Raw genomic sequence first — 27,593 nt, 5'->3', positions numbered from 1 at the left:
ACAAACTTTGAAAACTTTTATTTACGTTTATTCAAAGGTTACTTGACAGAAGGGAAGAACCTGAAGTCAGCGAAGACGATCAATGTACTTTGTAACATCAAACTATACTTGCACTATAAATTAGTTTAATTATGAATAATTTAACCGAACAAATCATATTACACCTGAAAGATGCGAAGATTCAATCTTACCACGATTTTTTCAAAGACAAACAAAATTTCACAAGCCCGTAGGGCGAGTGCAATTTGTCCTCTTTGAAAAAAATTACGAGTGCTTATTTATTCCAACTTGCGCGAGACAAATCATATGATTACAAATTGATGATCTACATGATAAAATTTTTTTTATGAGTCATTGTAATTAATCGGAACAAACGCATGCGTATCCGACGGAAAAATTGCGCCATCCGGGGTTCGCATTTGATTGGCTATCTCAGACTTTCGTTGAACATTGACCAATCAGAATGCTTGGTTTGTTACCTCTTTTTGCACTGAATTACTCTTTTCTGTATTTTCTTTGCCAATCGAAATAGAGAAAAATTTCCCTACATATCATTAACCCTTTTAAAACTTCTAATGCTACAGAATCATAGAAGAACGCAATGGAAAATTGGATATGTTGAGTAACTCCACTAAATTAGTTTTATTGCAAACCCCATTATATTGTTTAAGCAATCTACCTACTCATTCACTTTGCGCTATAGTTACTTAATTATATTGTTTGTTTTTATGTAACTCAAAAATTGTTAATCAAAGTGTCTTCGTGTCTTCGTGTTTGAAGACGGGTTTCTGCTCATTCCAACAAGCTGTAGTAAACTTGTGGTCTCTTCCTGGTCACAAATCCTTCAGCTGCGTGGGCAACACGCAACATGACGTGTTCATTCCACCATGAGGTCATAATCTGCAATCCGATGGGCAAACCTCGATTATCATACCCCACAGGCAAAGTCATCCCTGGAATGCCAGTGAAATTAGCCAGACCCACAAACCTGCAACATGATGAATCATGACATCGTAGGTTAAACCTTATCACAAAACGAAGAGATTTAAAGCAAAAAAGGATGAAAAGCAAGTTACGAGATTGCTTGCATTTCCCTTTTAAGTCAGTCGATCCGCGCGCTTTCGCCAGTCGTGATTTGTGACGCAATCGAGAGAGCGGCAGAGGCAGCTCCCATTATCCCAAGCTTCTCTCAGCCATTTCTCTCAAGGTAGGCACTTGGTGTATTTTGTCATTTAGTGGTTATCTATTGCACAAAATTATCTAAACACGGTAAAACCTTCAGGGTTAGGATTAGGGTTAGCGTTAGGGTTAGGTTAGGGTAATTGTATAATTACTGAACGTTTTATACCTTGTTTAAAAAAAATTTGAAACAATAGAAAAAGAGACACCAAGTACCTACCCCTCTCACCTGCGTGACAACTGACATAGAGAGGGACTGCGAGTTTTCTACTGAGTTACAAGGATCCATGTGACGAGAGAAACAATTTAAATACGCACAACAGCGTTTAAAATCCAAACTGAAATTGGACAACCGCAAGCAGAGCCAATCGGTAGTCAGAATGGGAATTCCGCGTATTAGTAAGAGTTTTTCTTCCAATACCCTCAAACAGACGTAATTAACACCACATAAATTTTGAAGAACACTTCATTCAACAAGGGGATGCGTATTCGTGCCTTGAACCCACGCAGATGTAGTAAGCAGTACATAAAAAACCTAGGTCATTACCTAATTATCTGGAAGCCTTTGTGGAGATCAGACTCCCCGTGTTCAAGAGCATCTTCAGGGATCTCCGGTACTTTTAATCCGATTCCTGCAAAGATCAAATAGCAAAGAATGAAACGAGTAAACGAACTATCCTTTAAAGTGCACGACTCGAAATTTCACCACCATTTTTTATTTTAAAATCTAAAATGTAATGGTTCGAAGAACATATCTAAAATGCGAAGAAACCTCGCGTATTTTTGAGAAATATATGAGACAAGGGCCTGGGATCGAGTTGAGGATTTTGACGTCATCGGTTGTGTAAACTTGCAACTTGTGCGAGGATTCAGTGCGGTTGTGAGCGTATTTTACACGTACATTTACGATTTAAAGCGGCAAAAGCGCACACAGCAATATATAGTATTCCCTGACTTTCTCTACTGGCAGTTGTAGTTAAGTTATTTAACGAAGAATAACAATTTGGCATGAAATCCACATCGGGCGAAATCTTGCGGTGTGCCTTCAGAGTTTTTAAGAAGGCGAAAGACGACTTGATGTCAAGTTCGAAGAGAGTTTCGTCAAGTGATTCTCTATATAAATCACGTGACAGAATGTCCGAGGATAATTCTGTGATGGAATCGAAAGCTTGTTCACTTACAAGTCTCGATGTTGAACTTTGAAACTTTTAATATGAAAGGCCCCATACAGGATTATTCTATTCTAATAGAGCAGTTTTCAATTGAGTGTCGTAAAATCAAAACCAAAGTAATTACTTTAGCCAATCAAAAAGGTCGGAGACAATCCAGTTAACCAATCAAAACTCGAAGTAATTACACGTAGCCGACACAAAGCGCGGGAAAATGTGCACGCGCAAGCCACGATTGGTTTTTGTTTCACTTCTGATTGGTTGAGAAAGTGGCGCGAGAACTTTGAACCAATCACTGAGTGAAGTAATCATAAACCAAAGTAATTCACTAATTACTTTCGACACTCAATTGAAAACCACTCTAGAACAAAACGTATGTTTCTGATTTGTTGTCTGCTTCCGCACTTTTCGCATAAGAAAATACCTTTAACAATAAAAAAGGTGACCTCACCTGGCGTTAGGATACAATCAACACCATCATCGAAAATTGTTTTTAGAAAGCTCATTGCCCTTGTTCGTTGCATTGCGGCCTGTAAAAAATGTCATGAGATTTTACTATTCATTTTGTTTTATTGCTTTATTTGCCATCTCGAAAAAAAAAAACATCCCAAGATAACGACAGGATGACATTTGTTGTCTTTACTTCCCAAAAGATTTTTTCCTCAATGAATCGTGGTATTTTAGCCTTTGTTCGGTGATTTCCGTGAGACTACGAGTGCCTCGACGCGACGAATTCGAAACATTAGGGACCTTAAGATCTACGACGGCGACGTCGACGAAAACGTCACCTCAAAATAGAACTTTGCTCTAGTAAAAGTCTTTCGCGATTATTCCATCTCGTTCACGTCGTACAATGTGGGCGAAGTATCCTAAAAATAAATTGGTACGAGCGATTTCAGACTGAAAATAGAGAATGAAAGATTCCCTGTTGCATGCTCACGTTGTCGTCAAAACCTAAAATTTAGTGATTTCACGTCGTCGTCACGCAGAGAACTGCAAAAATATGAGCTAAAATCCGTGGTGCACGTGCAGCACGATTATTTATGCTCTTTTAACCAATGATATCGTTGTTTTGTGGCGTTTTCGTCGACGTCGTCGTCGTAGATCTTAAGCTCCCTATTAGGGACCTTAAGATCTACGACGGCGACGTCGACGAAAACGTCACCTCAAAATAGAACTTTGCTCTAGTAAAAGTCTTTCGCGATTATTCCATCTCGTTCACGTCGTACAATGTGGGCGAAGTATCCTAAAAATAAATTGGTACGAGCGGTTTCAGACTGAAAATAGAGAATGAAAGATTCTCTGTTGCATGCTCACGTTGTCTTCAAAACCTAAAATTTAGTGATTTCACGTCGTCATGCATAGAACCGCAAAAATACGAGCAAAAATCCGTGCTGCACGTGCAGCACGATTATTTATGCTCTTTTAACTAATGATATCATTGTTTTGTGGCGTTTTCGTCGACGTCGTCGTCGTAGATCTTAAGCTCCCTAATATTATGAAATTTAAGTCACAATACACGAACGCTCTGTGATTGGTCAAACAGTCTCAAACCACCTTTTTCAGCCAAACAGAAGCAAAACCAAATCATCTTGTAAAATCCTCGAAGGCATTTTCAAGGTTTACCTGAAAGTAGTCTCGTGAGGTAAACGAACGTCCCATCGCAAGATTAAATACGGAGTCAGCATTCTGAGAATTATAAAAATAATGAAGGACGAATGAATAACAATTTTCGAATAAGTCTCATCAAGAGGTTATTGGTAATTGAACTGAGTGGAGTGCAATTTGGTAAGAAATCATGCGTGTGAGTTCAAAATTGAACGAGGGCGCAGCGCGAGTTCTATTTGAAATCACAAGTATGATTTCAGACCAAAATTGCACGACACGAAGTTCAACTACCACTTTACTACAGGATTTTAGTCAGTACCAATATTTTATTGATCCAGGTGGGTACAAAAGTTGCAAGATTCGCTACACAATGGTTTTCTTTGTCTTTCATTTTCCTGCAATTCGATTGGTTATCTTAAACAAGCCTTGAAATCCGGCTGGTTGTTTTGTTTAAGTGTTCCTTTCTCATTGGCTGCGAAATGGTGCGATTTAGAGCAAAAAATAGTGCGATTTGGGAATAAATCGCACTGCCGAGAACCAATCAAATTGCACGGATCACCAGTGATTTCTCATGGATGTAATAAGGGAGGAAATATTTGTCGACGAGGGGCGAGTTTCGCTTCGCGAAACAAGGTTTGCGCTAGACATTGGTTAAAGGAACTGTGTCACCGGCGAACTTTAGCTAAATTTAATATTCAGTTACTGGATACTGGCATCCAAATCAAGCGAAACGTCAAAATGATACTGAAGGAAGGTTTGGGCAGGGCAGAACTTTAAATTTAACTCGAAGCGTTAAATACCATGACAACCTGGGCCCGGTTGTTCCAAAGCCGATTAACGCTAATCCCAGATTAAAAATTAGCAAAGGAGTTTATTTTCTCTACTCCCAAATGGTGTTTAACACTGATATTCGGCAAAATTTTACAGTGGAAGAACTCAATCTTGAAAAACAAAAATAAGCAAAAGAAACTTTCACCAAAAAGTTGAAAACATGAAACAAAAGTTTACGCTAATCCTCGATTAAGTTAATCGGCTTTCGAAAAACCGGACCCTGGAGATGTTAATACTAATTTGAAGGAGCTGTGTCAAAGAGCGCAGTTTATTTTGTGTAAATTTACCAACCACCAACCCGTACTCGCTATAGACCGAATGCACAAATGGCGGCCAAAAAAATATTCTTTTGTTTATGTGCTAATTAGACTCAAGCAATATTTCTTTTGTATTTTGTACATGCAAACGAGGCTAGCGAGTCTAATTAGCACATAAACAAAAGAATATTTTTTTGGCCGCCATTTGTGCATTCGGTCTATTCAATTTGACGTTAACCCAGAAATTACTTTTAAACAACACAAATCAAAGCTTCGTGACAATAAAATTTTACGTAAGTCAATTTACAAGCAGCAGAGATGAAGTCGAAAAAACTGTTAGGCTGAGCAGTTTTTAAAAACCCTGATTTCAGTCCATATTAATCTTCTTTAATTTTCGCCCATTGCACGCCAGGAGGAGGAGTTGTGACTAGGATAGAACCCTCACAGTCAACAAGGGGAAACTTTACGACAAATACATGACAAACCAAACCCTAACCCTAACCCTGACTTTCAGCCTTCATACGTTCTTAGTACGTTTTTAAAATTCTGGTTAATCTCAGCCTGAAAGTTCTCATAAAAATAGAGCGTAGTCTATTTAGAAAAAAGTCTCCTTTGACTAGGCGTAGTCGCGGGACAATTTACCAGTTCACTGTGGTATTTGTGAAATTCTTCATTCAAAGATGTTGCCATTTCCGAGAAAATTGTGACAACGTGGGCAATTACGGTCTCCTGAAAAAGCACAGCAAACCAAATGTTAACAATTTGATCACTTAAATTGTTACAGTTTCTGTGGTACGTGCATGCACAGGTCTACCCAACCTTGTAGGAACCAAAACCCGGGTTCCACTTTCAAAATGGGTGATTGGACGCGCAGATGCTAGCAACGTATACTTGCTTTCCAATTCAATTGACTCAAATGATTTCCTCTGTCGGCTCTTACAGGCTACAGTACGTAAAGGTATACTTAAGAAGATGACACAGTTGTTAAACTAATTCGCTTGCGGCCCCCGAAAAATGAAAAGCTTCATGTAATTCTAACTAGTACAACAAAAATTGATAAAATCATATTTAGAAGACCTAGCCAAGTTAAAAAATAATACAAATATACGTTAAAAAAAGGAACAAGACTAATCATAAGTGATAACTGTGGCTTTGATCGCAGGATAAACGTTTAAATCTGCTTTAAAACTAACCGCAAAACAACTGAAAGGGAAAACAACAAAAGAAAAAAAGTGAATCGAGTACCATCAATTCAGGGATTGAAATTGCCACTACAGAGGCTCCGCGATTCTCCAAATACTCAACAGCTGTTTCAACAAAAGCAAAAAATAAAAAACACTTCAATGACCAAAGTTAAAAGGAAGAAAACGTTTCAGTGGGTGAATCAGTAAATTGCAAAAAGAAATCATACCTTTCTGGCACTCCTGATAGACTTCAGGATCGCAGTCCTGCGAAGCAAAATGCACCAGATATAAAAAAAAAACCATTTGTTATATTATTCGCCAAAGTTCTCTTGCAACAAATGACCGAGAGCTTAACATTCTAAGCGACCAACGGATATCGGAAATAGAATGCCCCTTTTGTAGATCAGTTTCGCACAACAATTTAGAGCGAATTTCTCCAAGAGTCGAGACACTCGCTCTAGTAATGCTAGAGCGTGATCAAGGGAGAATGCCTCGCTTCCGGAGGGCGTCCGTTGAACAAAAGGAACCTTACTTAAGTTCCTTAATGGGGAGTTTACGATCTACGACGGCGACGCCCACGAAAATGTGACTTCAAAATATAACTTCGCACCATCGTAAGCCTGTCGCGATCATTCCAGCTCGTTCACGTCGCACGATGTGAGCGAAGTATCCCAAGAATTGGGTACGAGCGTTTTCAGATTGAAAAGAGAAAATGAAAGGTTCATATCAGCATACAGTCAACTCTCTGTAAGACTGACACCATCGGGACCGGCCTCAGCTTTCCGTCTTAGAGAGGTAACATGACCCCAGGAATTTTGAGATAATAATCCTGAACCTGTGCACAGTGAATACGCGTCTGTTTAAAGTTTGTTTTAAGTTATTTACTTGAACGAAACCTACCTGTTTTAGATTACAATACAATTCGGTTGTCACCTCCCAAGTTATTTTTTGAATGGGACAAGTTTTAACTTGTACTGTATGTATTCCGAAGACAAGATAAGAGCTGTCAATTAAACGCCTGGTGTTAAAAAGAGTCACGTACAAGAATTTTTCTTCTCTAAATCGTAATTTGCGATCACATTCAGCACCTTCTAAGTGTCCGTTGACGATTTCAAAGTGTCCGTTGTCCGTCTTATGGAGGTGTCCGTCTTATAGAGAGTTTGGTTATAGTAAAATGACTAAGAAACGGCCGGGACCAGCACCAGGTGTCCGTCTTATAGAGGTGTCCGTTAAGAGAGAGTTGACTGTACTCACGTTGTCGTCAAAACCTCAAATTTTGTAATTTCACGTCATTGATACGCAGAGTACAACAAAAACATGCGCTGAAATGCGTGCTGCACGTGCATTTTTCTCCTTTTCATCAATGATATTGTTTTGTCGCGTTGTAGTTGCCGTCTTCGCTTCGTAAACTCCCTCTTGGGCCCGAACAGAGCGAAAAATATAACACGGGCACTGAGCGTAGTTACCAACAAATTTCAAGAACGCGAGGGAAAATATGGTCGCACAACGTGATACTGTGAAACAAAGTACGTTAACCGCTGGCAAGCGTAATAGGCGCTTGTGTGGATTTTGGATAGAATCGCGAGTACAAGAAAGCTTTTGCGCTTTATTTCGTCGAACGTTTTAAGTCAACCTAACACAGGAAGAAAATCCTAAAAAACACACCAAATACGTAAAGGAATCACCAACAAATAATTCAAGTGTGTATTGCGAGGACGAACGACTAAATACCTGAAAGTAATCCCAGTCGATACCCAGAGTTATGCCGTCAAGAGAAGAGATCTCTTCAAATCCGTCCAGAGTCACATCTGGTTGGTATAGAGCTTTAATTAACAGAACAATACAATTAGCACTTTTAAGCACAAAACGCTATTACAGATCAAAAATGGTTAGCTCAGATTTAGCTCTTGTAATTTCTACATCAAATAATGACACGGATAACGTTAACACTTCAGTCACGTACTATTCGGGTCCTTCTCATCTTTGCCTGCCACGTACGCTGCAAAAAGGAGGAATCCAAGAAAATACAAAGTTATTTGTTTGTTTGGTATGAGGGTCACAAACCCGAGCAACTAGAAAACGGGAGGTCAGTATCTTGGGGAATGACATAATAGGCCTTAATTCAGCTTGAAAGAAAGGTTGAGAGAACGAAGACAAAGGAAAGTGGATGATATGAAAATATTTTTCATATTCTTTCGAACGTGCTTCCATTTTTTCTGTCCTCACTGCTTCACTATTAAGCTAAATATCTGATATTTCGAAAAGGGCCTATTTCTCTGTGACAGAAACAAAAGGTGGTGGCGTTTGTTTTTAGGTCAAATCCACCATGAACTATTCACTGTGTCCTGATCTTCTTGATAACCAACTAGGAAATTTATGTATTGAGGTTTGTAAACGTCACACCGAGCCTTATGTGGTAGCCACTTGGTACAAATCACCGGATTCCTCTTCCGAGATCTTTGCGTATTTCAATCCCTAATTGTTAGACTCGACGCTCAGAATGTCGAATTGTACGTAATGGGTGACCTAAATTGCAATTTGCCATCGTCTACATTATTTACTGACTGGAAGTGCTGATGTTCATAACAGGGACTTTAAGATCTACGACGGCGACGGTCGACGTAAGTTTCTCGCGGTTAGGCCACCTCATTCACGTCGTACAATGTGGGCGAGGTATCCTGATTGGTCAATGAAGAGGGTATTTTTTCTAAATTTTGCTTGAGAAGAGGGCAAAATTACTCGCTCACGATTGGTCGGCGCCAAAAATTCTCGCTCCTGATTGGCTGAACGTACGTCTTCCATATTCAGTTGGTTTCTTCTGTTTGAGCAAAACAACTTCGTCTTCATCGAAGTTTGTCTTTTAATTCGCGCTGCATTCGTCGAAAAGGCATAAAGATTAAGAACTAGCTTTAAAAGATGATCTGGAATTTGAATTTTCGAGTGACAAGAAGAAGGGCAAAAGATTTTTTTCGTGAAAAGCTTAAAACTTGGATCGACTTACATGGCGCCCGGCGTAGCGGGATTGTGTGGTTGAAAAACAAAATGATTCCTTTCGTCAAGGGCTTTCAGTTTACCACGACATCTTGCAGCTCAACAAAAAAGGTCACAGAACAATTTGCCATTGACGGGAGGAACAAGTAGCTCAAATTTGGTGGATTTCTTTGGACAAACCGTTTGCTATGTTTACGGATGCGTATTTGCAAGTGGTAAAAACCTCTACAGCACAGGTGAATAAAATAAATTGAAGCTTAACATTTGGTTTAATCGTTGTTACAGTCGTTCACGAATGAAACTCGTATTTTCCTCTCGAGTGGATGTAAATAACAATCATCTATACTCGTTTTGGACGCAAAGAACAAGTTGACTTGCTTGTCTGTTTGTTTTTTAATAGTTGTTTTGCTTCCGAGCGAACGAGTGTTTTAACTCCGCTTAGCTGTCTGTTTTTCGAGGTGCCTCAACAGTGTTAAGAAAATTTTGCCCTCTTTGTTATTAACAAGTAATCGCAATGGGTCCTCGTAAAATTAAGGATTAATATCACTTGTGTTTTCAGAAGTTGCAATTTCAGCAACTTCTGAAAACACGCGTGATATTAATCCTTAATTTTACTCGGCCCCATGCGATTACCTATACAAAACTCGAGACTAAAACATTCACATTTGTACGCTCCCGTTGTCGTCAAAACCTCAAATTTGGTGATTGCACGTCGTTGTTGTGCAGAGCATCGCACGTATTTGTGCTACAATGCGTGCCGCACGTGCAGCACGATTCTTTTTCGTCTTTTAACCAATGATATTGTTGTTTCGTGGCGTTCTCGTTGACGACACTGTCGTAGATCTTACATTCCCTAATTTGGTGCTTCAGCAACGACCACGGCAACGGTAACCGAGAACGTCGTCGTTAAATGTGAATTCGCGTTATTGTAATCGCTTCGCGACTATTCCAAGCATTTTAACGGGAAAAAGGTGTCGCAAACCATCAAGAACGAAACTAGTATGAACGGCGCTCAATTTAGGGGAGAAAATGAAAATTTATCCCCAAGCGCTGACATTCTCCCTAAAACCTCAAATTTGGTCATTTCACGTTGTTGTTTTGATGACGACCGCAAAAACATAGACAAAAATCAAAAGATACACGTGCAGAGCGTGCAAAGCTATTGCTTTTGCTGACTAAATATGCAAATTTGTGACGTTCTCGCCCGCTGGGGGCGGGGGAGAACTCGAAAATCTAGTTCTATTCTTCCTGGGTGACTTAAATACGAGGCCCCCTTTTCCCTGATAAAAGACATTCGGTGTGCGGTATGTAGTCCTAGGGGACGTATTACGCAACCACGTGTTTGGTACATAAGTCTTCTTCACTTATTTTCACATTATTCAGTCTTTTCGAAGGCGACGACCGCCGTGTTGCTTGGCCCCACCCTCTTCTCGGCTACCCGCTCCCAATCGCCTCAGGCTGATTCTCCCATATCTTATTCTAGTCGGGTCATTGTTTGAGGGAAACCCAGTGAAAATTTATCACTATTCAACGAGTTGATCAAGGGAATTAACCACCGTACTAAAAGACTTGCGAGTACGAGCGAACAGAAGACTTAACCCTTTGACTCCCAGTTATGATCGGCATGTAAATTCTCTTCACAATAGACCACTTTCTAAATATAAGGATTTGTATGAGTTCATTCCCCAGAGCCTCGAGATGATGTCTTTTGTTTAGGACTGAATCTTATTATATCGAAAGTGGTCTATTTCAATGAAATGTCAGTAAGACAGCTTTTGAGAATGACGATTATTATCAGCTTAAGAGATGTGATCTTGATATAACACAAAATACTCATGACTACCGGACAAAGTAATCTATGGCACTAGTTGGGAGAATGAGCGTTTCGATCGTGGGATATTAAGAAAGACGCCCTCAACTGAGTACCCACCGTAGACTAGAGCCACATCTCTCACAGTAGCACACATGGGACCTAATGACATAATAAAACGAAAACTTCAGCTACATTTCTTTCATTTATTGTCTCATTTTATCAAAATGTATATTCCCTCAACTGTTCTCTATACATTTGTTTTGGCACAAATAAGGACAATCTGTTTACAAACAAGAAATAAACCTAAGAGATAAGTTGACCTGAATGCTTGACTGCTCAGTGAATTGTGCATGAAAGGGTCAAATGGACTCTCCTTCTTAGAAGCTGGTCCTTCAAACAAGGAGAGAAGAAATATTTGTTTATCGGTGCTGGTGTTAGTTCAAAAGAAACTGTGGCACTTCGTGGCTGGGAAGTGAAACACGAAAGTTCGATTTTACCAAACGAGTCGAGCAGTTTTCAAACGACTGTCGAAAGTATTACACGATTGCAATTGCTAGGGTTTGTGATCGGTTTTTAACATAGATTTAGCCAAGGCTAAAAGCGGAGTTATTTATTCTTACAATAAGTGAGCCTGTGGTCCAATGGATGTCCTTAAAAAAACCAATATCGAAAATGCACGCTGTAAACTAGCTGGAATATGGGAGGGGGGGGGGGGGGGGTAGTATGGTCCTCCTCGATGAGCTCTAAACTTGAGCCTGCGATATAGTCACGTGAAACTGATCACATTGGTATACATGGAGGGGTGGATGTAGGATCGTACCGACTCGTACGGTGACCAAAACCAAATTTTCTCTACCATATTTTCCTACCCACCGAGCTCCGCGTGCGAGCCTTCGGCGCGCGCAGCTAAAAATCTAGTGTCAGTTTATCGACCAATGCGAAGGAAAACCAAAATCAATTGCGATTTGCACGAATGATTTTTCCCGCGCTCTGAGCAGGTTACATGGGATTGCGATGAATTTGGATTGGTTTATTGCGCTGTTTGCATCTGTTGTGATTGGTCGAAGTAATGACTTTGTATTTGTTTTACGACACTTAAATGAAAACCGCTCTCCAAGGTAATAAGTCACCGTAAGAAAAAATTGTGAGCTTGCGTTCCGAGCGTTAGCCCTTCGTCAGAGGGAAGGTTGTAAATTATTTTCATGTTGTTATCGGTGTTTCTCGTCTTTTTTGGTCACGTGAGAGCAAGTCAAACCTTCAGGTCACATGTTCAACGTAGAATACCCACACAGATCAACCGCTCATGTTGTGTACAACATTATTCCATACTCAACAAGCCTGCAGTGCAGGCGTTCTATCGAGCCGCCATGTTGGATGGATGTTGAAATACCCCCTTGGTTGCAATTTGTTTCTCTCCCCAAACTTCCTCGGCTTCAGAAATTCAAGATGGCGGCCAAAAATTCCGGAGAGGATCACGCTCAGCCCGTGACCACTAAAATAGGCCTGCACTGCAGGCTAATACTCATCAAAATATCGCGTTCCTGATTGGTTAATGAAGAATGCGAAAATAGAGGATAGAGTTGCAATAGAGGTTATAGAGCTAGTGCAATACGGAAGTTGCTATGGAAACACAGCGACGGAGTAACGACAAAAATGACAAATAAAAAATACCGGTAATAAACATACTCGTGCATTTAGTGATTTATGATCACTATAGTGATGTTTTGTAAGTTCTCAAATTGCTTGAGCTTTACTTTGAGAACTTTCAAAACATCACTCGCGCCCATTAGTCACAAAACGTACTTGCGTTCGTACGATTTCCAATACTTATTAACAGCCCGACTTACCAGCGCTGGCAACAGTAGGTCCAAGAGGAAACAGTCCACTCGAGCTCACTCGACCGCATGAAGCTAAATGAGATAGAAACAAGACTGGTGTAACTTCGTTCAACCTCCCGGGAAACCAGACCTTTCCAGCTAATAGCAAGTCTTGAACGAGAAATTATTACCCATGTGATCGAGAATAGTCACTCGTGCCAGAAAAATCTTATTTAAGAACTCGCCTTAAAATAGCTTGATCTGTGAAAATGCCGTTACATTGACCTAGTATTGCAGTTGTAGTCTCCTGGTTATGGGCTCCTATTTACGAGGAGTACTGATAAAAGACAGCCAAAAAAGCAAAAAACAATAACATACTTGCTTTTGTTTACTGCAAACAAGGAAAGGAATGAAAACAACATAGAAGAATGCGAAGACTTATCAAAATTGTCATAGCAATTAATGATACAGTGAGTTTCAATCGAGTGTCGTAAAACCAAAACCAAAGTAATTACTTTGGCCAATCAAAAAGGACGGAGACAATCCGGTAAACCAATCAAAACTTGAAGTAATTACACGTAGCCGACACAAAGCGCGGGAATTTGTGCACGCGCGAGCCACGATTGGTTTTACTTTCACTTATGATTGGTTGAAAAAGTGGCGCAAGAACTTTGAACCAATCATTGAGTGAAGTAATACAAAAACAAAGCAATTCGCTAATTACTTTCAACACTCATTGAAAACCGCTCTATAAATAAAAAAAATACCTTTGATTCCTGCAATTCCACACATGGATGATGGAATCCGTATTGAACCACCGCCATCGGTACCTAAAGCCACAGGACACAAACCTGGAAAAAAATGGAGGCAACGTGCACAGGAAGGTTACAATAGGGTGAAAGTGAGAGAAGTTTTCTTTTGCCCCTGTAATTCGCGCCGTCTACTTTCATTGTTTTATTTTCCTTTACTTTGTCGGACCGAGTGATTGGACCAAAAATAATACCTCACATTCTCAACGTTAAATAATAGAGCATTTTTGCGATCGTGTCGCAGACCGATCGCAGATAATAGGGACTTTAAGATCTACGACGGCGACTTCAACGAAAACGTCACCTCGAAATATCACTTTGCTTTATCATAATTCTTTCGCGGTTATTCTATCTCGTTCACTTCTTACAATTTGGGCGAACTATAATGAAAAAAAATTGTTACGAGCAGTTACAAAGTGAAAATAGAGAATGAAAGATTCTCTTTTGCATGCTCACGTTGTCGTCAAAACCTCAAAACTGGTAATTTCACGTCGTCCTAACGCAGAGTACCGCAAGAATCCGTCCTAAAATCCGTGCTGCACGTGCAGCACGATTATTTATGCTCTTTGAACCAATGATATCATTGTTTTGCGCCGTTGTTGTTGTTGCCGTCGCCGTTGTAAAATCTTAAGCTCCCTAATTATAGATCACTTGGAAACCAGGGGCCGGTTCCTGGAAGAAGGAATAAACTATACCAAGTATAACAGTTATTCCAGGGATAAATCTGCTATTCTGACAGACCAGAATTTATTCCGGGAATAAAGGTATTCCTAGAATAAGGCACATTTATCCCTGGAATAGAGTTATTACACCTTTCAGGAACCGGCCCCAGGCTTAACTGTGCTCGGGAGCTCACCCATGCCATAACAACACTCTTATCTAATTCACTCTTGGTTATACCGGATAAGTCAGACGATCAGAACGATATAAAAGCATTAACCGTGACTAAAAATCTAATAAAAGAGTTGAATATTTACCAGATGCTACTGCTACTGCAGAGCCACTAGAACTTCCTCCGGTGTAATGATTTACGTCGTATGGATTCCTTGGAGTTCCATGAAGCCTGTGGGCACAGTTATCAAGCAAAGCGTTAACAGGCCACGAAGAATTTGGATTTTCCTACGATACTTCTACTAAATGTAAAATGTCGGAAATTTGATTGGCTAAGAGCAGACGACCTGCATGTGCCGTAGAAAACATATTCACGCGAAGTTTTTTTTTGTATTTTCCTTTTTAACTTGTCTTGGTATAACCTAATTTATATTACCAAGTATCTTTTCACTACCAGTGGCTATCAGTTTGAAGATCTGAGAGAGACAACTGTCCTCGCATGTGAAATATTCATTTCCGGTTTCCGTCCCTTGTTCAAAAAAGCCACGAGCTTAAAATCCCTAATTAAAGTGCTTTCTCAGGAAGTAATGGTGCAAACAAATAATAGCCTATTTTGTACGTGATGTTTGCAAAATACAAATAATATTTCTGGTATCTCAAAATTGTCCCATATCATATTTTTCTTCAATTCTGAAGTATCATCCGCGGTAAAGGTGTTTTCATGTTACGTCATCGCCGCCATCTTGGCGGAACGAAAACAAAAGATCTCTCATTAGCTCCTTTTGTTCGTCCATCGGCAATCGTACATTATATCATTGTAATCTGTGTCTCTAGAGATTAGTTGCAAACCATCTATATATGCTAAATATTATCACAATTCAACCTATTACCAATTCAAATCATTTCGGGAAAATTCTCTTGGCAATCTTCCGACATTGTACCAACCTGTTTGGATTATTTCCTGTGACACTAATTCCCAGCTCATGCATATTTGATATGCCGATGATTAATGCTCCTCCATCTCTTAGCTTCTTCACGATAGTTGCATCTTCTGTTGCCGGTGAACTGCCCAAAAATGTCGTACCGCAGCGATTACGATACGGCACCTAAAACACAGAGAAATGGATCTTTGCAAAGACCATTATTATGCAAAACTTGAGCTACATTTTTCTATTGCCTTGGCACCGACTTGGCCGTCTTATCACGTGAGTGCAATCAAAGAATTCAAATGACTATAGCCGTTACAATGGCCGTATTTATACTGGAGGACGTCTGAGACATCTTAGACGACTAGTATAAATACGGGAAATAAGGTGGACGCATTAAACGTCAGACGAATTAAGCGTCTCAAGTCAAGTGCGTCTAAACGACTCACTTGACAGATGTCTTAGTCGTCTCAGACGTCTAAACCGTCAAGTATAAAGACGAGACGCACTAAACTGGGACCCACTTAGCAATGAATTGCACAATCTCTTTAATTTGGTGATTAAATCTCAGTATCTTTTGAAGAAAATTGTGAATTTGATTTCTAGCCGTCGAAGTTAAGTGCGTCCCGTATTTATATTTATATTTAGCGGCGGAGATCTAACCCAAAGGTCGTGGGTTCAATTCCCACCCTGGTCAGAGTTTTTCTCTGTCCTTGTGTGGGCCCAGTTCCATCAGTAGGGCTAACGCTCACATGGTTCATATGGGATAGAAATCTAGCACTTTACGTTACACTACACTCTCTTCAGTTAATTCTGTTTAAAATATAAGTGCTACACGGCCAACGTTTGTATAAACGTAACCTTTCCCCGTATTTATGTTAGTCGCACTTACGGCAAAGACGTTTCATGCGTCTGGACGTCTTAGACGTTCTCTAGTATAAATACGGACAACATAATGAAAGCTAAACAAATAAAAATGGGTGCCTAGACTCGAGTCTTTAGAGCAACACCGTCTGAAAATGAGCGTTTGGACTTGATTTTGTGGATCAGCGCTGGTTGAAACGAGTGCTCAGACGCGAATACTATCGATGTGTATTTTACATCATGTAATCATTGTGAAATGTCCACAATCCTTCTCTCTGTGCCAACATCCAATCACAACTCGGTACGAACCCGGTGCGATTCCTGTATTTAGTCGCTAGACAGAATCTAAGCGAAACGCAAGGTCACCGTTTTTTTGAAAATTAAAATGTAACATACTGCAAGGGTTGAGGTTTGTTAGTCTTGAATAACGCAACGAATAACCACTGATGTTGCACCGGTTTTATGTCAATGCTCTCTATTTAGATGTCCTCGATCTGGATTATTTAATTAAATGATCAAATGAATAGTAAGTAAAAGGAATTGTTAAAATCTGACCGTATGAAAGAACTGAAACGGTCAGGTGTATTATTAGTGATAAGTACATGGCACGGTTTTACATGTTTATGAGTTTCCTATGTTGCGATAAATAATTGTATATCTTGTCCCCCTCCTTACTGCATATAACTCCTGTTATTGCTTTAGTCTTGGAAAGGAATTTTGGCTCTGACTAGAAAGTCTTTGAGAGCGATTTGTCCAACTAGCAAGCGGCAATGGAAGAGTTGTAAGAGGTAATTCCGTGGCGACATACGGTGGCGGTGTAATTTAATGAAAAATGAAAACTGAACAGTCTAACTGAAACTGACAGTCTCAAAAATCTAGCGGTTCTTTGCTTTGATAAGCTCTCCGGAAACTTAATTTGAGGGAATGAGACTGAATGAATCTAGCTGTTGTTAACCCTTTCACTCCTGAGGGGTTCCTCATTGACGAGTAAAATCTTCTGGCGTTAGACAGTCTCAGTGGCCTTTACAGGAGTGAAAGGGATAAGACAAAAAACCTTCCTATTGCGTGCGCCCAAACAAACAACACACTACGTGTCAAAAACCATACGCAACTAAATAAGTTCAGGATCAAACCCTTTTCTGAAGAACCTTTTCCTTGAATAATGAAGCATAACATAGATAACCGTGACAGGCTTTCTTTCAAATACTTCCTGACCGTGAAGAATTAGTCTCATTCCCAATTTTTTTTTTTACCTGACGACTGTACAGATTTGAGTTCAAATGAATATAAATAGAAGACAACAGAGATCGAAAAACTCACCACATCATACGCTTCCTTCACAGCAACAGGAATACCATCCATAAAAGACAAGGGCTTGCCCTCAGCATACCGCTTAGTGGAAGCAGCTGCCACCTGAAAGAAGAACAACAAACCACACTTGACAAGGAACCATGCTCGATTTTCCTGACTTCTTAGGGTGTGTATAAATCGAAAGCTTGCGAACTTTTCAGGCCTAAATTCGGCAAACTTTCTTCCTTTTCTGTCTCTTGGAAAGTACTACTTTGTTTCTCCACAAAAAACCTTGAAATGAAATAAGCCCTACCCTTTCTGATTTGACAACACAACAAAAAGGCTAAGTTCTCAAAGTTCTCGGGGCTTTTAAAAGCAAGAAAATTCTCTTTCTGGAAAAGAAGACATGTTTCCCCGGAAAGGACCAACACGCGACCTAAAACACAAGACCCTGGTCTTAGTATTTCGGGGGTCTTAGTTTTCCAGGGGTGTTAGTTTTCCAGGTCTTAGATGTTAGTTTTCCGAACACCCATGTCGCACACGGGAAGATTGGCAATCAGTGAATATCCTCAGAGACTAAACCTAAAAGATAATTATTTTAGGGGCTTTTGTAAAGGATAAAAAGATACAGTTTTCATATACATTGGGATTTTCGCATGACATACGGTACTACTGAAGAAATAGAGCGTGTTCACATGACGTCACAGCAGCCATGTCAGTGTTCCAAAACAAAGAAATGGCGGCCATGATGGTTTACCAAACTAATCCTCCGGGCATTGAACGCTATTTTTATGCAAATACTTTCTTTTGTTTCAGTAATCCAATATGGCTGCTGGTCATGTGAGTGAAAACGCTCTATAGCAAACTCTGCAATTCACTACTTGCACAATCCCATAATACACCCTTATTACCCCCCAAAACTTTTGCATAACCATTGTTTTCAATTTCTCCTGGGACATGAAAATGTCCCAAGAGAAGTCGAAAACAATGCCTATGCAGGTTTTTGGGGGGTAATAGAGGTGTATTATGGGATTTGTGCAAGTAGTGAATGTTCAATTATGTTAAGACCTTCCTAAAGCCGTGTTCACATTAAGCCTTGATTATGGTCGAAATAAATCGAATTAAATATGAAATGGGTTCACATCAACTAATTACAGTCCCTGATAATAATTGGATTATAATTACTTCAAACAACCCCCTTGAGGGGGGGGGAGGAGGCAGATTTTCACATTGGCTTTTTCATACCAATCCCGATTATTGTGAAGATATTGTGACCTAAGTGCACCATTATTCCACGAAGTCTTGTCTGTTCTGTTACCTTTAAGACTTCCTCTTTGCTGTGTTGAACAATGGCTTTCAAATTAGGTGTCTGTTTTTCCATATCTTTTATGATCTCAATTACTCTCTCTGCAATCTGCATTGGAGTGACAGTCTGTGACCTATATCACAAATTTCAATTTTGAGCCACTGTCTCGCAGGAATAACCCAAGCCCACACCCCTTGGAACAACATAATAGTTATATAGTGAAAGCATATTGGCATCTACTGAAAGTAATTTATGCAGCAGTAAACAAAATTTTAGTTTCTAAAGAAACTGTGGTACTGCGTCGGTGGGAGATTGAAAGCTGACGTGTCGAACGTGAGCCCTTCATCGGGGCTAACGCTCGAAACGTCAGCTTTCCAAATCTTTCACGGTGGTTATTCAACCTTTATCAACTCGTTTGATAAAATCATCTTATGCAGCAGTAACCCCCCAACTACCGTAAGCTGGTAACTACCATACATGTAGCAGGAACCCAGACCAGAAACACAAAGCGGAAACTCAGACAAATATGGCATAACCTCCAGAACTTGAAACAAGATTTTGGTGAGAGCAGAGTCCTCCCACTGCAGTGCCATTATTTTGGACAAAGAGTACTGTATATGTACAAGTACAAGGAAGGGTTACGTTTTGTTGCAAAGGTTGGCCATGTAGCACTTATATGAACTCTATAACACTTGATGTGTATCAGTAGGGGGTGGGGGGCAGATTTGAGAGGTAAGATTTTCCCAAATGTTTTTCCAAGAGGCTTTAAGTCTGTTGTTTATGTCATTATTAAGGTGAAAAAAAAAAAAAAAAAACTTCACATACACTGCATGCTATGCATGTTACCTGTATTGTCTTACAAGGTCTGGAATGGTAACAAACTTGAAAGAGTCCTTCCCTGCATGATCAGTGCTAATAAAATGAAAGTATTATTGTTATTATTGTTACTATTATTTATTATCATCATTATTATTATTATTATTATTATTATTATTATTATTATGACATTTCCTACAGTACATGACCCATAACCCACTTTTAAACATACTCTGCGGCTCCTGTAGTTACTATATTACTTAATGGTAAAATATTATTTTAACCCTTTCACAGCCAAGGCAGTCCCCATCGACGAATACACTCTTGGGTGTGAAGGGTTTTAGAAACCATTCGTTCCCATGAGCCCAACAAATTGCCCTGCTCCCAACTGAATGGCTTCATAGCTCAGTTCATGGAGCATTGCACCAGCAACGCCGAGGTCATGTTTTCGAGTCCCATTGGGGCCGCCCGAATTTTGAGGTGTCTTATAATCAGAGACAATTGCTTAAAATTTATTGTCCAGTTAAGTGCAAAGGTCGCTTCATTCATTCATAACCTGCCCTTCAAATATACGTTTCTTTCATTCATCAACATTACTTCAAATTAGGTTGGTTGGTGTGAGTTTATTAGCTGTTAAAGGGACAGAACATTTCCTATAACAGCAATTGACACGGTGTCTCGATAACGTAATTCAGGTAATATGTCAAAAACTAGTGCGAGTGTTTCATCAGGGGCTTCCAAACACCAAGAAACCGACGAAAGCACAACGCCGTAGGTGGAGCGCTTTTATTGTTTCAAGATTCAAGTGTCTTGATCGGTGTTTTGATCAGCTTTTGAACTAACTTGGGCATTTCTTGATCTGTAGTTTCATTGGGTATCAAGATACATGCACAGTGACCAAAGTGACCAAAATGATTTGAGAAGTTATCACGATTTTTAATGCCACAAATGTGTGACTTTGACCAGTTATTACATACCTCTTACTAACTAAGTTCAAGGGATGTTAATTTTTAGAACATGCCTTTTTTTCAGTTCAGTTCAGCACAAGGGCTCTGCAGTGAACTGGAAAAAAAGTACTAGAAGCAGTAACTCACAGAACAGCCAGAGAATTTCTTATATCTCTAGACCATGGAACAAAGCAAGAAAGACTATGGTCTGCCAAATTGGCCCATTATAGGGCACATTTTTTCCGAGAGATACAAAATTTCTGCGCTTTATCGCCTCTGAATTCATGCTGCAAGACTGCAATCAACATTTAATGTACACCACTAGAGTTCCTAACTTAGACAGAGGAGGCTCCCTCACCAACACTAAGGGCGCGTTCGATTGACGCTATTCCGGAATAAGAATACGCAGAGTGATGACTAAAACGGTATGTTTGGCGCGTTTCAAAGCAGGAAGGATAATAAAAATATGTTTAAAATACCATTTTAGCAGATGTTTGACAATTTTAATGTGAATCTCCGTAAAAACGAAGTATTTCTAACTTATATTCCATGTATTCCTATTCCGGAATACGGTCAATCGAACGCACCCTAAAACTCTGGTTCGAGTTTCTTTTTGCATAGTCATACCTTTTCTCTGGATCAACGTCAACCAATTTGTCAAAGTTGACAGGAGTGTACGTCATGGTTTTTGGAGATGATTTAGGAAGTGGAAACAACGTTGGTGCATCAGGAAGTCGGCGCTGACGAAATTGGTCCATATTTAATTTTCTTTGATATTAGAGAGGGGAAAAAAAAATTAACATGTATTTACAGGCATAATTGACTTACAAGAGTAGCATTCAAGCTGATGTTCACACTATTAAGTGCTACAGTTACTTTGATTAAAAAAAACACTAACTAAGTTAAACTTTGTCTTCCTATTTTTTTCATATTTTGAAAGTGTGTTTCTTAAAACCTGACTTGCAAAATTTTGATCTTTGATTTTTATCCAAAGGCTGTTTGCTTTGACTACCGGTACACAAGTTTTAGATTTCAGGATCCACTATTACTCACATTCAAAACAGACCGATTGGACCCAGAGTTTTGGATCAACGGAAAAGTGACGTTATTATACTCACTAGCTTAAATTTCAGCGCGAAAGCCCAAAACACCCATATGGTAAATTTAATTCAGCCGTGTTCACGCACACTGCATTCTTAAACTAGTGAGTCTTTGATGTCATTTTCTCCTCCATCCAGCTCTCTCACAACAAGATTCTAAGGTTAGTAATCGCAGACCATTAAATTGGAAAATCTCATTAGAATAAACAGGTGTTGTTTTGAAATCAAGGAAGAAGAAAAAGAAGAATTGATTTTTTGGTCATGATAGCGGGCCTTTACAAAGTCAATACTAAGTGGAATTTACTCTAGTTAGGATCCTTATTTGTTTGATATTTTCGCCAAGTACAATGCATAAAAATACAAAAAGTTGCCAAACAATATGCAGGTGCATTAAAATGAGAGATATCTAAGATTCCAGAGAGCATGACAACCTACCTTAGAAGAGAATATGACAGAAATTCTCCGATACCCTATAACGAGGTAAATGTAATTACTCAGTTGATCATGCTGAAAAATCTGTCTTAGAAGAAATTGAATGCAAGGTTTATGATCAGGAAATCTTTTCTTTCAAGAGGGCCGGTGCAAAAAGCCTCTCTAAAGAAAGGAACCGCTGATCGCAGGTTTAAGTCAAAACTACAGTTATGTCTTACTAAAACTATAATTATTTACTCACAGTTCTCATTAGCCATTTGACAAATAACACTTTTTTTCCAGCCAGGCGAGGTTCATTCACTAACTGCAACATTAAGAAAACAACATAGAATCACATCACTCTGTCCGAGATACCATGTTGACCCACTGACTCCTGGGAGCAAGACTTAAGAGATTTTACTCTGTCTAACACCGGATGATCTTACCTGCCAACTGGAGACATCCTGGGGAGACGGGGAAGTGAACGCATTAATTTCTTGAAATCATGCCTGGGGCCTGAGGTGAACTCTGCCCAAGAATTCTCCCTTCATCGACTACAGAGCCTTTAAAAAGATTCATTTTTCAGGCAATTTTTCTTGCATTTGACTTGAGAGATTTTAATGGAAAGTTGTCCCAGAATTCAAACAATGATTTCATTTACATTTTTTCATACTTGAGTGGATCACTATCTCTAGAAATAATATTACCTGCTTCTTTTACGTTTTTTATTTTAACCCTTTCACTCCTGTGGGGTTCCCCATTGACGAGTAAAATCGTCTGGCATTAGACAGAGTAAAATCTACAAGTGTCACTCTTGGGAGTGAATTTTTGAGTGAATCTAGCTGTTGTTAATTAATGCTTTTCATTATTCAATGAACATCTGCATAACAATTAATTGATACCACAGCAAATTCATTTTCCCCACTCTGAGTACTTCTAAGGATAACTTTTAATGTTGAGGGTAGGTTGGTTGATGGTGAGGAGCTGAGAGGGTAGTGGACAGCAGAAATCTCAAAATTTTATTTCTCTAAAAGTTGACCTGAATAGGCCATTTCTGAGTTCATGTCTGCCTCCTCTTCAAAGCGAGTCTTAATGCAAAGTTTTTCTTATGAAAATTAGTCTTCATTAATATGTTAAGTAAAACTAATTACCATCACAAAAACTTTGCACTTAGATTCACTTCCAAGAGGTAGCAGACATGAACCCAGAAATGGCATATTGTCTTACGTAAGTTCTTGAGCAGCAACATTGATCACTAAATCCAAGTTACTTTGTAGGTCTACAAAGTAGTTTAAAATAAACCCAACGCCTTAATAGTACAAAAAAGATCCACTTAAGCCATTAAGCCAAAACAATTGGAGTGTGCCAAAAATTCTGTGATCCCTGACCTATACTGAAAATCTTATCTAGACTGATAGGGCGGAGTGCTAAAATAGTTGTTTTACAGCCTTAGAAAAATAATGTTTTGTAGAAAACTTACATTCACTTTTAAGTTATATTGAACAGGCTGGTCTGGTTTTCCTGCCTCTCTGTTACTAAAGGGTGCTTGTTGCCAAATCAGGTCCCGGAACACCCACAAGAACACCAATAACACAATCACTGCTGACAGTATACCAAACATAGTTGATTGCTGCAAAAAAAAGTGAAGTTGAATGTGTCAGTTGATACAGTATTTTAAGTATTAAAGATAAACTTTGTTAGCCTGTGATGTGGCGACACTTCCTTCTCCATTACACTGACAAGTAAAATGGTCTGGGATTAGTTAAAGCAAAGTCTATGAGGTGTCATTCTTTGGATGTAGAAAGGATTACAAAGCTACAAAGCTGTATTTCCCTTGTCTAAAGGGGTATTAAGGCTACAGGAAACTACAAGGTGCCCCTTTCTGTCTCAAACAAAAGTTCTCTTTGATAACTTCTTCAAACACTAGAACAATAACCAAAGGTCCATGCAACTTTCAATTAAATGCCAGGAGAGGGGATGAACCATGGGATAAGGTCAGCCATCGATCACCACCCATGCCCTTTGTGGGTGAATAAACATTTGGCAACTGGGTCAGGTAGTTTGAAAGATGCTTAAAAATGCTGGCTCACTAGTTGGAAAGTTTGAAGTATGTGAAGGAAGAAAGTGACCACAACTTTGAATATACTCCTGAAGGCAAATCAGGCAGGAAGCATGTCAGCTATTTGGGCAATTTCCTGTTACACAAAATTCAGTCACAGTGTGGAAATTATGGACTTTAGGGTGAATGTGGGCCTTTAACCCTTTGACGTCCAAACCGGCCTAAACCAGCCAGACTATTTTACTCTGTCTTATGCCAGACGATTTTACTCGGCAATGGGGAACCCCTGGGAGTCAATGGGTTAATCACTCACTGAAAAACTATGTCCCCGTTAACCCTTTGACGTACAAACCGGCCAGACTTAGTATTTTACTTTAGTATTTTAGTAGTATTTTACCCATTGACTCCCCCCTGGGAGTCAATGGGTTAAGGAGGCATGAATAGGTTTTTCCACAGGTAACTGTGGATTTCCAATGGAAAAGCATTACAGCAATATCAATCCTTTTAGTAAGAACATATTTTGATATTTGACTAATGCTCTTGTCAGGCATTCTTTAAAGGTTATCTGTGACTCCCAAACTGTTGCCATAGCAACAGTACAGAACTGCTAAAGAACCATCTAAAACTCAGATCTTAAAAAGTATCTTAGGGTGTGTTCGATTGACCCTATTCCGGAATAAGAATGTGCGGAGTGATGATTTAAAACGGTATGTTTTGGCATTTCCAAGCAACAAGGATAATAAAGATATGTTTAAAATGGCATTTTAGAAAGTGTTTGACAATTTTAATGTGAATCTCCATTAAAACGAAGGATTTCTAACTCCCATTGCATGCATTCCTATTCCAGAACACGGTCAATCGAACGCGCCCTTAAAAACCAATAGTATTGGTGCGCTAGTCTCTTAAAATTTTCAATCCCTATTAACCCATTGATCCCTGTGAGTGACACGTAATAGATTTTACTCTGTCTAATGCAAGACGATTTTACTCATCAAGGGGGGGAGGGGGGGTGTTTTGGGGGATTTGAGGTGTGAATGGGTTAACCTATTGACTTCTCAGGCTCCCGAGGATCCCCCCGGGTGACGAGTAAAAGCGTCTGGCGTTAGACAGAATAAAACCTGTTAGTATAAATACACAGGTGATTATACAAAATCGCTCGCTCTCATTGGCTCGCTATCTCGGATTATCAGCCGATAATCACCTCTACGGACAAAATAGCTACCAGTAGTCGTTTTGCCACTGTAAGTGAAGATGATTTTGCGTTGAAATGTTTTTTTTCTCTCTTTTTTGAAATAATCACCTGTGTATTTATACTAAAACAATTATTCGCCTCAGGCTCAGTGATTATCGGTGAATATTCACCTTGACTTCGTCTCGGTGAATATTCACCGATAATCACTTCGCCTTCGGCGAATAATTGTCAATTAAGTCTCTCTCCCAGGAGTCAATGGGTTAAAGTTTCTTTCCTGGTGTATTGTATGAGAAAAAAAACTAACTAGCAGAACTTGAGTTATTTATGAAAAAGCTGTTGGAAGATGAAAAAAACCCATGAGATCATTTTTTTTATAAAATGATCTTTAAGAATACAAAAATACTAGCCTTACTTGTATGCAAAAAGTCAGGGTAGGTCACCAAGCTAAGTTGCGAGATATTGCTGAACATTTCCAGCAAAATTTATTTCAGATTTTCACCATTTTAGGTGTCATTCTTATTTCCGGTCACCGGTTTTGATTCATAAGCTGACACAAACAGCTTAAGTATTGCATGTGTGGCTTACACCCATGCATGCACTCAGCTGAAAACACTTTCGAGCCTCCTTAAATTAATGTTGGTGAAGGTTCTCAGCAACGCCTTTACTTAGATGGCCTTGGAGTGTGCATATTTGCATTTCCGTCAAACCACCGTACCCCCTTTGAACAACTAGGGCTAGATGGTCTGACATTCTTCGGAACACAACACTTTATCCCCAAGGGAGGCAAACTTGAATTGAAATCTTATCCCAAGGTTTGTAAAGGTTGACTCCAAATTTTTGTTTTGGGTCAAAGCTCCAACTGCCAACCATATCCTGTAGTCCCACCACCTCTGGCATTTCACTAATAGCTGCATAATTTTGTATCATCAAACATGTTCATTTCCCGCTAAGATCTAATGCAAGAATGCACACTTTTGTGCACTCAGCCACTACTACCTTTAATTAATTAATGCTCTTGTAAGTAAGTACCCCCTTTTCCTCTTTTTGTTGGATATGACTTATACCATGAGGATCCTCCACGAGGGACCTTGCTTCCTTAATAAATTTGCTTGTGTTCCCTTGCTCCCGAAATTACTTTCAAATTTGTTCTCAGCTTTTTGATCCCTAAAATTGTTTATGTTCCGCTGTTCCCTAAAATATTTTGTTTTTGTTCCCCAGTTCCCCAGTTGAATTAGCCAAGTTCCATTTTTCCCCAAAACCTCTGGGAGATCCTCAAGCATAAAGAAACTAGTCGCAATAGTCAAGTTTTGATATAAGAAATGCGTGAGTGAGAAATGCAGTTGCTACTAATGCAATAAACCTGCGGATTAAGACAATGTTGTACGGATGATTTACAAATAGATGTGACATGAAGAACCATCGACAGGGATCACAAATCACACCAATTTGTCGAGCTTGAGACGCATAAGATATCCCGTTCTAATGCTATTCTTTAATCCAGCTGGGTCGTTCAGCGTTCCTTGCGTGAAGCTCACCTGTGATATCAGTATATCTGCCGATTCTGCCGATATCTGCCACTTCCGAGGAATTTGTTTTGAGAGCCTCGTTTTGTTCCGTGCAGTAGCTGGTCAGCGGCTGAAAGAATTATGCTAAACAATGCTAAACAATGCTACGCTAAACCTCCGCTAAACCACTGGTGAAGACCTTGCTAAACGGTCAGTCTAAAACGCACACTGCAGACCGGGGGTAAAATGCAGACTGAGGTTATAATTTAACTGTTGAAAACCCTAACCCAAACCCATTAGAAATGCTAACAGTTAAGCCTAAATAGTGTTTTAGGCCTAATTAGGCCTAAGGTTAGCATTTCTAAGGGGTTTGGGCTTTTTCAACAGTTACATTAATTATAACCTCAGTCTGCATTTTACCCTTGGTCTGCAGTTTGCAGTCTGCGTTTTACACTGAAACCGGTCAGTACAAAATGCAGACTGCAGACTGCAGACTGGGTTTAAAATGCAGACTGAGGCCTGAATTGTCGCATCGTTTGATACGCGATATCTAGGGTCACGACAGTTCGAAGAAATAAACATAGCCTCACTTACCTTGGGGAAAAAAAAGCGAAAAGATCGTTAACGAAACAGTAAGCAAAGCAAATTGTTTTCAGTGAACTCATCCTCGGGAGTATCATGCGTACTT

The 27,593-nt window shown here is 39.5% G+C and overlaps 1 protein-coding gene across 2 annotated transcripts; it reads right to left on the bottom strand.

Moving 5' to 3' along the window:
• LOC137996623 (uncharacterized) lies at positions 1-27,593 on the bottom strand. Of its 2 annotated transcripts, XM_068842127.1 has the most exons (23): positions 27,500-27,593; positions 26,936-27,035; positions 23,630-23,779; positions 22,412-22,474; positions 22,174-22,208; positions 21,266-21,406; positions 19,722-19,787; positions 18,888-19,008; positions 17,600-17,692; positions 15,435-15,595; positions 14,636-14,721; positions 13,617-13,700; positions 12,880-12,942; positions 11,150-11,191; positions 8,192-8,227; positions 7,960-8,051; positions 6,456-6,492; positions 6,290-6,351; positions 5,687-5,773; positions 3,975-4,037; positions 2,800-2,878; positions 1,727-1,811; positions 1-988 (listed from the first exon to the last, which is right to left on the bottom strand). In XM_068842127.1, exons 3-23 carry the CDS (start codon positions 23,768-23,770, stop codon positions 793-795), a joined length of 1,833 nt encoding a protein of 610 aa, XP_068698228.1. In that variant the 5' UTR covers positions 23,771-23,779; positions 26,936-27,035; positions 27,500-27,593; the 3' UTR covers positions 1-792. The 2 variants fall into 2 exon arrangements, with proteins under 2 accessions (XP_068698228.1, XP_068698229.1); XM_068842128.1 differs by lacking the exon at positions 26,936-27,035.

This window comes from Montipora foliosa, chromosome 3 (assembly GCF_036669935.1).
Source record: "Montipora foliosa isolate CH-2021 chromosome 3, ASM3666993v2, whole genome shotgun sequence".
Classification (NCBI taxonomy): domain Eukaryota; kingdom Metazoa; phylum Cnidaria; class Anthozoa; order Scleractinia; family Acroporidae; genus Montipora; species Montipora foliosa.
This window is presented reverse-complemented; position numbering and strand designations above follow the sequence as displayed.